Genomic DNA, 11,937 nt, shown 5'->3' on the forward strand with positions numbered 1-11,937 from the left:
CGAGCAGCTGAAGAAGAAGGACCTCGCCTCTCCTCTCCTCTCTCCCTGCGGTGAATCGGTCCTTACTTGGACGATTCAGAGAGAAGAGAGAGGATCGGTTCCGGCGGACGGGGCGCAGCGGGTGGAGCCGAGCAACGCCAAGAGTCACCATGATCTCTCGGTCGTGTGGCTTTTGCATGGGCGTATTAAAGAGATGTACCGCGCCCGGTCCCATGCAATTTCGGCCTCGGCTCTTCCGCGTTACCGGACGGTGACGCGCCCCCATTGTTTGATGCCACGATGCTATGTGCTTGCATGTAGCCTCGTGCTCTCCTAGCCTACTCTTTCCTATACGAATTTTCGGCATTAGGATAACTCTGTGCACACCTTCTGGTGAACTGGACCCCATTTTCGGGCGCGTGCTCGGACGTGGGCAGACCTTTACCTCCCGCAGGGGAGGGTGTGTCTGGGGGGCCTTAGAAGGCCTGCCTTACGGTGTGCATAGAGTTGCCATTCTTTTGCTAGGGACTGGTCTGGGCAGACCATCTGATGACTGCCACTCTTTTTCTTTCGAATAGGGCGATAGGCAGGTAGAAGCCCCCTTGTCAGGCCTTCAGCCAGGTTCTGTCTAATAGCAGCTGCTAGACAGAACATTAAGTTCCCGTCCTGTGATAGGAAGTACCTGGATAAAGTTAGTCTCTCTCCCTCACTGTGATGAAATGTCTGTGGTTGGCTACTTCAGAGGGATGAAGGAACTTACTGGAACAGGTACAGGTCCCCTCTTCTCTCACTGAGGTGAAACTTTGGGTGTTTCAGAGAGAAGAGGGATTCACGTTAAACCCACCCTGCCATAAGAACTGTCTGGAAAAAAGTTAGCTTCTCTCCCTCACTGTGATAAAAACAGTCTGTGGTTGGCTGTTTTCAGAGGGATGAAGGAGCTTACTGGAACAGGTACAGGACCCCCCTTCTCTCACTGAGGTGAAACATCCTTTGGATGTTTCAGAGAGAAGAGGGATTACCTTAAAACCGTCCTGCCATAGGAACCTCCTGGAAAAATGTTAATTTCTCTCCCTCACTGTGATGAAACAGTCTGTGGCCGGCTGTTTCAGAGGGATGAAGGAACTGACAGGAACAGGTGCAGGACCCCCCTCTTTTCTCACTGAGGTGAAACAACCTTTGGGCGTTTCAGAGAAAAGAGGGATTCACTTTGAAAAAGGGTACAGGTCCTCTCTGAGGAGTGGAGAGGAACTGCCTGGAAAAGGTGAAAGAGCTCCCTTCCTCACTGAGGGAGGAGCAGAAGTGTTCCCATCAATGATGTCCTGTAGGCGGAAGGACATCCCCTCTGGGATACTCCCAGAGGTTGACACCTACCCACGTGTTTGCCGTGCGTGGCATCCTTGTGAGCTGGGAGACGGGAGTCCTGGAGGTTGAGCGATGCCGTGCACGAGTACGCCCTGCGGCTAGCAACACGCCTCTTTGGTCCTCTATTCTGGCAAGACAGGCGGCCTGATCCAGGCCCGGTCAGGTCAATCGGCTGGTCTCCCTCGGGAGGCTAGGGTCAAGCAGTCATGCTGCCGTTGGTACCCACACCGTCCGTGCGTACCAGTGCAAACGGCTAATTGGCTGAGTGTATCCACTCATCACCCCTGTTGCTGTTAGACATTGGTTCTAACACTCAGCTTCCCCTTGTTGGACTCCGTGGTGGGTGGGGGCGTGAGTGGATGAAGCACTGCCAAGTACATGGAAAACAAAACAAAAAATCCCCCACAGACAGACGATATTGTTGACGACCCGTGCAAAGCCCAGACCACGGCAGCCACCCTGAAGCCTTACGTGCCTCCGGGTGGCAAAAGAAAACCCCGAGCACAGGATGACACTGTCATGCCTGCTGCCAAGATGGTGGACAAGACAGAAAAAGCATGTACAAACATGTCCGTCCACCAGATCGTCCAACAGATGGACTTTCGTGCTGGCCCCTCCAGGCCAGCACCCAGACCAGGAAGGCCTCTGAGCACCCCTCAGATGACCCCACTGACTGAATCAGGAGCACCAGCTGAACCAGCCGAAACAGCTGGTGCCCCCACGAGCAAGCCCCAAAGCCGAAAGGGCGGACCGAAACGTCCGAGGCCGGAGACCGACTCTGATGGCGAGTCTGGACCCCCAAGGCGTTTCCCGCAATTCAAGGTCCCCGTCAAATCCGAAGGCTTCGACAATGCCTACCAAATGGTGAGGGCATTGGAGAGCCAGCGCAAAATCCAGCTGTCGATCCGGATTGCGCGAGATCAGGGCATGATCATCATGCCCAAAGATCAGGCCACCCTTTGTTTCCTGCAGGAAACAAGGAGCTAAAAGATGGGAGGAAAGTGAGCCTCTCGCCACTGAATCCTGAGGAAAGAGGGCCAAGATGGTGCTACTTGGCTTCTCAGTCTCATACGATGTGGAGGTGATAACATCACACCCACAGGTCGTGGAGGCTTCCCGAATGTCGAAGGAGAAGACTCCAACCAGGCAAGTCCTGGTGACCATGAAAGGTAGCCCAAGCTCTACCCTTGATCTGGGTAACTGGGGTACCTACCACTTACGAACTTACGTGCCTGAACCACTGCGGTGTTTCAAGTGCCAGTAGTACACTACCAGGCTAACTGCACAGCCAAGCCAAATGTGGTGTCTGTAGCAAGGCACACAACACCGAGGTGTGCATCAAGGCTATAAGAAGATAAGAAGGACACAACAGCCAAGTGTCCTAACTGCGCCAAGAGGCATCACGCCTGGAGCCTGGCTTGCTCTGTCAGGAAAGAGGCGGCCCTCAAACGGCAAGAGGTTGCTAAGAAGCGACCAGTCTTTGTTCCTGCCCCCCCCCAGGCACCTACGTCTGGGGGAGGAACAAAAGCGAAAAGGCTTCCCGACCTCCTAAGAGGAAGGAAGCTGCCCCCCAGCCGAAACCGAGATCTCCGACAAATAGGAGTATCCCCCAAGTAAAACAAGTGCAGAGGAACCACAGGAAGAAGGTTCCAACAGCACCACATGGTTCTCCCCAGATCCAGAAGACATTTCTTCGACGAGGGGGACATGTCGATCCTGATCTCTGCTGTAGTCACAGCAGTGGCAGTATCCTTGTCCAGGACCAAGGAAGAGGCGGATAAGGCAGTCGAGATCGCCATGACAACATTAAAACAGACTGTCGCAAGCATAAAGGGAAGGAAGAAGGAGAGGGCCAAATCAGCCCAATCCTCTCCCTCACCCCAGGTCGAGACTCCCCTCCCCACTTCAACCCAGGCTATGCCCTCACAGGCAGAGCCTAGCCAGGCTGATTCAGTGCCACAAGCCGAATCAGAAGAAGCTGACCCTGCCCAGGCAAGGCCAGCCATGCACAGAAACAGCTGGCCAGAGAAAAGCCAAACACGTCAAGTCAGAGCTACCAAAGGCTCTCCACCCCCCAGTGGAGCCAGGGATAGCCTGACAGCCGAAGGAGACCCCTCAAGCAGTGAGGATCTCACAATGGAGTTGTCAGACTCCGACTGTCAATCCGAATACGACGATGTCTCTGATGTAACTATCAATTAGTAACATCATGGCACGCAATCTAAGTATTCTGCAGTGGACATCTGTGGCTTCCTCCTCAAGGAGTGCCATCCTCCACGCAATAGTGCGATCAAGGAGCATTGACATCGTCATGCTCCAGGAGACATTATCAGCGGAAGCTGTTCGCTTCTCCGGTATCACGTCTACACGCGCTGCACGTTTCCGATGGCAAAAGAGGCCTGATGACCCTGGTCAAAGCAACAATTCCCTGCTCCGCAATAGCCGATGCACCGCACTGTGGAGATGTTGAATCTCTTGCCGTCGAGATTCAACTGGCCCCTGAAATTGTACAATGTGTACAGCCGGCCACACTGTAGTAGCTTAGACATCAGCCAGGTATGTGCTTCTGCAGCACACGACCGAGTGATCATAGGGGGAGACTTCAATGCACACCACCCCATCCTGGCTCCCTGCAGGGCACCGGATGCGGCTGGCCATCACATAGCCAACGTACTTGAGACATTCCCCGAGATCGCTCTCCTCAACGCCAGGAGCCAACGCATGTCAGAGGAGGGGTCCTAGACCTCACCCTGGCCACTGCGACTCTGGTGGAGAGGATTGGCTGGCGTGTCGATGAGACCGTCACTAGTGACCATTATGGCACTATAACAACCCTCATGGATAGTGGCCCAGCCGAAATACCACGACCGAATCCAAGATGGAAAACAGACAAGGCACTGGCAGGCATTCCAAGGCCTTGCGCTGTTGAGAGCATACCCACACGAGCGAAAAGTGGAAGGCTACAACAACTTTAATGCCATTGATGAGGCAGCCTCATGAACCCTACCAAAAGGTGGGTCTGCGATTTAACATAGTATAATATGTAAACTTCTTAAATATATTAAATAAATAATATATAATACTATATATAACATAATATAATAATGTATATATATATATATAATAATAATATATATAACCCAATTTATTATCTATATATATATAAATATATATATAATATATTATAATTATATAATATATCATCATATATATAATCTATATAGATATATATATATATATATATATTAGAAATTATATATATAATATAAAATATAATTATATAGTACATAAATTATATATATATATATATATATAATAACTATATATAATTATATATATATAGTACTATAGATATATTATATATATATATAGATATATATGATATATATATATATATATATATATCTATATATGTATAATATATATATAATATGTAATATAATATATATATTATATATATATATATAGATATATATATATATTAATATATATATATATATATGTATATAATATAATATATATATATATATATATATATATATATATTAATATATATTTATATATATGTATATAATATATATAAAGTATATATATATATATATATATATATATATATATGTACATAAATATATTATATATATACTATATATATATATATACTATATATATATATATATATATATATATATGTACATACATACATATATTATATATCAATAATAACACATATATAAATATATATATATATATGTATATATATATTGTGTGATGTGTGTGTTGTGTGTAACTATATATATTATATGTAATACATACATATATATATATATATATATATATTATTTATATATATATATTTTTTTGTGTAGTTTTATTTTTTATGTAAATATATATATATATATATATATATATAAATATATATATTAATTATATTATAGTTATATATATAGATATATATATATATATATATATATAATATATATCATATAATATATCTATACAATATATAAATATATAGAATATATATTTATATATAATATATATTAATATATATATATAATATATGATATATATATATATATATACATATATATATACAGAAATATATATATATATATATATATATATATATTTACTATATATGTATGTATATATACATATATACATATATATAAATATATATTTATGTATATATATAATATATATATATATATATATATATATAACATATATATATATATATATATCCCCTTACCGACGGGTCGAACAATGTTGTAAAACCTAACTTGACGGGAAATAGAGCGGCAACTCTCGTCAAGCCGGGAGCGCGCGCTCGTCGCGCACGGGCCGTCTCATCACGCACGCGAAGTTTCAGCGCGCTCTTATGGTTGGTTTGCGAGTAACCGCAACGTAAAGTTTTTGTACTCAAGAAACATGTAAAAGTTTGTAGACTCACTGTATCTTTATTATATGTCCTATGAACGATTTTATTGCTTCATACTATAGTATAAAGTCCAATTTACGTGTATATCACAAATTTTAGGGTGTAAAGTCGATGGTTTGTCTGTGCGTGAGATCGAAACATAGCGTAAAACTTCAATTTTATTTTTATCAAAATTTCATATACAAATGCATAAATAGTATATGTATAGTATATATACACATTACTTACATAAAGAATATCAAAGTTTGTCATTTTCAAATTATCTTCAGCCATGAAATGCCTGAAAGCACGGTGTTTTTCCATTTTCAATAAATAAATACATAGAAACTATGTACATAAAATATTTTACACTATTTACAACTGTTGCCCAACGACCTTCAGGCATGGAAGGCCTGAAAGCAGGGTGTTGGACAAAGTGAGGTGCCGCAGCAACTGCACATCACCCTGGTCTCCTTCCTGCGCCGGTGGTTCCTCCAGCAGAGCACACACCGACGCCACCGACGATGCGGTGTGTCAACTGGCAAGTGTGCCTGCTGGAGAACCTCCTCCTCGTGGCGAGCCTGAGGAGGATTCCGCCGGAAGGAGCCACGGGGACCGCCTGTAAATAGATGCAAGAAAAAAAGACTGTAAGACAAAAAAGGACATGTAAAACATTGAATATAACATTTCTTTATCAGAATAAAGAAAAAATAAAGGGTCAGATGCTTTACCTTGCTGCAGCAATCCTCGAACGAGTTCCTTTCGGAACTCAAACTGAGTAAGTTTACCGCCGAGGGCCCGGTGGATAGCCAGCGCGTTGGTCGTAGTCATATCCAATAGGTAGAAGAAAATCTTCTTATACCATTTGACGGTCTTCCTCGTCGTTGGATATGACTGCGCCAGCTGATCCGAGAGGTCGACGCCCTTCATGCCGTTGTTGTAGGCAACGACAACTTCAGGCTTCGACCTCTCCACCCCTCGGCGGTTGGGAGGCAGGGTAACGACCTTGCTGGTGTGGGCGGTAGAAAGCATCGTAACAGGACGCTTGTCCACCCACTGAAGGCAGATCATTCCGGTCTTGCTGGACCGGAAGTCGATTTGTCCCCGACTCGCCTGCAGGTCCGAGGGCATGCCACGCCGGTTGAGACGCACAGTCCCAACTGCACTGGTCTTCCTGGCCTGCAGGTAATGGAAGAGAGTCGGGGAGGTTACAGTTGTCGGTGTATAACTGGTACCCCTTGTCGAATAGATCTGCCTTCTCCAGGCAGGTCGGTGACGGCCTTCATGCTGGATGGAAATACGCCGCGGTCCTCCCCATGTAGATCTTGAAGGCCGCCGTATACCCTGCCTCTGGACCGTCGGACGAGCAAAGCTTGTAGACCTTCGAGCCCTCTCCTAGCCCTCTTGCTCGGATTGTACTGGAGGGCGTGGTGACGCCCTTGAAGGCCCACAAGCTCTCGGCGACGGTCACGTTCTTGTTCGGGACGAAGGCGGATCGATACGTCGATTCCAAGACGTCTAACACAGGGCGCAGCTTCCAAAGCCTGTCCTCCGCGGGATGCTCCCCTTCGTTATCAGCGAAGTGGAGCGCGGAGGTCAGGGCATCGTAGCGGTCCCTGGTCATCGTCTTGGCGAACACCGACGAGGACATCAACGGGTCCGTCGACCACCATTCCCTCTGGCCCTCTTCGACGAAGGCCCATCAGGAATCGTAAGCCGACATAGAGCGGACTTCCCGCACCGTTGTGTCCTCCCACCCCTTCATATGGGATGAAGGGGTGCGCGGGTTCTGTCGAAACATACCTGTGGTTGGAAGAAAAAGACATTGTAAAATCAGGGGGTTTTCAAAAAAAGACATGTAGAAAATTACGATTTTCAAGTCAGAATATACAGAGATATTGTTTTTACTTACCGATTCGTCTCGTCCACGATGGTCTGAAACAACTCCTCTGGGAACACACTGGTGAACACTTCTAATGGGGTCGACGAGTCTTCAAGGGGTGCTTTCACACCCGGTGTCCCCTCGAAGCAGTGACGCCTGACGAAATTCTCCCTCTTCGACCAACAAAAAGAGGGAGTTCCCGGAGCATTACGCTCCCAATGTCGTCTGACGTATTCTGTGAGGGGCTCGTCGGAGTCCAAAGAGGTATCCACCAGCGGGACATAGTCAAAATCTTCATCTGAGTCGTCGTCCACACCCGACTCTTCGGTATCGAACTCGATCCCTCCCAATCCGAGTCGTCACCGTCAAATCGAGTGGAGATTTCAACTTCTGTAAAAAAAAATACAAAGGTAAACGTGAGTTCTCTGTGGAAATAGTCTTGGTATGCAGAAACAAAGTCAATGTTTTTTACAAGTCAAAAAAAGGAAAACTTACCAGAGAGATCGCTAGTCCTAGGCAATTTCAGAGGAGGTGTATAATCCTCTTCGTCTGTAGAATACAGGTATAGAAGAGGATCTGGGGCATTCCGCAAGCGTTGGATTCCCGACGTCGATGGCTGGGGGTCATCAACGTCGCTGAACGAGAGATCCCGAACAGCAGGGGAAATCCTTGGCTTGCGGCCGCGGCGTACAGAGAGTTGTCTTGACATTGTCGAAGGCAAATTCTTCCATCCAAGTGATTACCTTCCCTTGCTTGAGATTTGCGAAGTTCTGGCTTCGCCCGGGCCTTTCACTTATGGCCCGGATTACCTTCCCCTCTGGGTCGCCTTTTATTGCGATTTTTCAGAGGCATTAGCCAATCAGATTCGCCATGTCGGGTCACGTGAGGTAATTCGGGAAACGTGGTAAACTATGGCTGAACTACTCTACTGGCAATCATTGTCCCCCAAAAGATCTAGAAAATCACGTAAAACACGCACATGCAGAAACGTACACACGTACACACACGCACATGCAGAAACGTACACACACGCACATGCTCTCTCTCTCTCTCTCTCTCTCACACAACACACACCACACACACACACACACACGCACGCACATGCTCTCTCTCTCTCTCTTCGCTCTCATTCTCACACAGACACAAAGTACAGTAAGGACGAACGTCATGGTAGAAAACTTGCTGAGTGACTGTTTAGGTTTCAGAGAGAAAAAATAAAGAAATTACTAATAACATTTCAAAAAACCGGGATTCCTCGGTGACGTCCTCTCCCCGTCACCGCAGAGTCCCTTTTACACCTTTTAACACACGCTCACACATTTATCCCTTTTCACATACTGCCACACAACTTACTTCTTCCTTTTTCAAATACTAACTGCAATGACCGTCCTCTCCCCGTCACCTTACGAGTCCCTTACACACTTTTACACACGCTCACACATTTATCCCCTTTCACAATACTGCCACACAACTTACTTCTTCCTTTTTCAAATACTTACTGCAATGACCATCCTCTCCTGTCACCGTACGAACAAATTGCACGTGTGTAGGCGTCCCCGTCGGGAAAGGTATGTATTACGATTAGCACGCTAGTAGACGTATACCATCGGGACGGTCCAGTAACCTCACGCGTATAGGCGGGAGCGGGACCGCTTATGCGAAAAACACGTCGAACAAGCACAAACACGACAAATAAAACACGTATATCGAACTAAACATATACACATATATTTGTATAATCATATTCAAGCATATTAACTTTTATATTCATACAAAAATAGCTCAAAAACATTCATATATACAGGGATACAAATTGCACGTGTATAGGCGTCCCCGTCGGGACGGGTATTACGACTATCACGCCAATAGGCGTGCCCGGCGTACCGTTATTACTGTAATTATTACTGTTATAATAATTATTTTTGCAATTATACTACCAGTACAAATAATAATAATGATAATAATAACAATAATAATACTAATACACATATTATAACCACTAGCATTATTATTATTATATTATTATACTTATTATTATATTGTTATTATTACAGTTATAATATATTTTTTGGCAATAATACTAATAATTAAGATAATAGTAATAATAATAATAATAATAATAATAATAATAATAATAATAATAATAATAATAATAATAATAATAATCAAATGTTATCAAAATTCTCTTTATTCTCACTTTTATCATCATTATTGTTATGATTAATACAATTCTGGTAATTATTATCATTATTACCCTAATAATTGCCGAAATCACCAAAGAAATCGAAAAAAACGTCATTTTGGAGTCTACTCTCAAAAGGCTATATTTCGCTAGACTTTGCCGCTTTTTCGACTTTTAGGAATGTTTTTCTTTTACCTTTTTTATATTATATATGGAGAATGTTCCTGTTATTATCATCATCATTATCATGATTATCATCATTATTATCGTTATCATCATCATTATCATCATCATCATCATTATCATCATCATTATCATCATTATTGCAATTATTATCATCATTATTGCAATTTGGAGTTATAATTTTTCAATAATACTAATAACCACAACAATAATAATAGTAATAACAATAATAATAAAATAATAACGATTTTATAATAATTATTTATATCATTATCTTAATTAGTATCGTTATTACTGTAATTATTACTGTTATAATAATTATTTTTGCAATTATACTACCAGTACAAATAATAATAATGATAATAATAACAATAATAATACTAATAACAATATTATAACCACTAGCATTATATTATTATTATTATACTTATTATTATTATTGTTATTATTACAGTTATAATATATGTTTGGCAATAATACTAATAATAAGATAATAGTAATAATAATAATAATAATAATAATAATAATAATAATAATAATAATAATAAAATAATAATAAATAATATTCAAATGTTATCAAAATTCTCTTTATCTCACTTTATCATCATTATTGTTATGATTAATACAATTCTGGTAATCATTATCATTATTACCCTAATAATTGCCGAAATCACCCAAGAAATCGAAAAACGTCATTTTGGAGTAAACTCTCAAAAGGCTAATTTCGCTAGATTTTGCCGCTTTTTTTTGATTTTGGGAATGTTTTTCTTTTACCTTTTTTATATTATATATGAGACAATTCCTGTTATTATCAATCATCATTATCATGATTTATCATCATATATCGTTATCATCATCATTATCATCATTATCATCATTATCATCATCATTATCATCTTATTGCAATTATTATCATCATTATTGTAATTGTTTCATTATTATTGCAATCATTGAGTTATAGTATATATTTGTGCATAATACTAATAACCACAACAATAATAATAGTAATAACAATAATAATAACAAATAATAACGATTTTATAATAATATTTATATCATTATCTTAATTAGTATCGTTATTACTGTAATTATTACTGTTATAATAATCATTTTTGCAATTATACTACCAGTACAAATAATAATATGATAATAATAACAATAATAATACTAATAACAATATTATAACCATAGCATTATTATTATATTATTATTGTATTATTACAGTTATATATATTTTGGCAATAATACTACTAATTAAGATAACAGTAATAATAATAATAATAATAATAATATAATAATAATAATATAAATAATATAATAATAATAATAATAATAATTAATAATAATAATAATATCAAATGTTATCAAAATTCTCTTTCTTCTCACTTTTATCATCATTATTGTTGATTAATACATTCATGGTAATTATTATCATTATTACCTAATAATGCCGAAATCATCAAGAATTGAAAAAACGTCATTTTGGAGTATACTCTCAAAAGGCTATATTTCGCTAGATTTTGCGCTTTTTCGACTTTTGGAATGTTTTTCTTTTACCTTTTTATATTATATATGGAGACAATTCCTGTTATTATCATCATCATTATCATGATTATCATCATTATTATCGTTATCATCATCATTATCATCATTATCATCATCATTATCATCTTTATTGCAATTATTATCATCATTATTGCAATTGTTATCATTATTATTGCAATCATTGGAGTTATAGTATATATTTTTGCAATAATACTAATAACACAACAATAATAAATAATAAACAATAATAAAACAAATAATAACGAATTTTAAAAATAATTATTTATCTCGTTTTTCTTAATTGATAATTTTTTTTTTAAATTTATTAAATAAAATAATAAATAAATTAAAAACAAAAAAATAATAATAATAAGTAATAACAAT

General features: G+C 40.1%; 1 protein-coding gene across 1 annotated transcript in view; it reads right to left on the minus strand.

Annotated features, from left to right (window-relative positions):
• LOC119571566 overlaps positions 1-6,963 on the minus strand; it is a 15,928-nt gene extending 8,965 nt beyond the window's left edge. Inside the window, exons 1-2 of the mRNA XM_037918813.1 lie at positions 6,493-6,963; positions 6,285-6,380 (exon numbers count right to left, since the gene is read on the minus strand). Coding sequence (XP_037774741.1) covers positions 6,285-6,380; positions 6,493-6,892 — 496 coding nt within the window. The 5' untranslated portion in view covers positions 6,893-6,963. The remainder of the gene's footprint in view (positions 1-6,284; positions 6,381-6,492) is intronic.
• Between the last annotated feature and the right edge of the window lie 4,974 nt (positions 6,964-11,937).

Source organism: Penaeus monodon, unplaced genomic scaffold (assembly GCF_015228065.2).
Source record: "Penaeus monodon isolate SGIC_2016 unplaced genomic scaffold, NSTDA_Pmon_1 PmonScaffold_69, whole genome shotgun sequence".
Lineage (NCBI taxonomy): Eukaryota > Metazoa > Arthropoda > Malacostraca > Decapoda > Penaeidae > Penaeus > Penaeus monodon.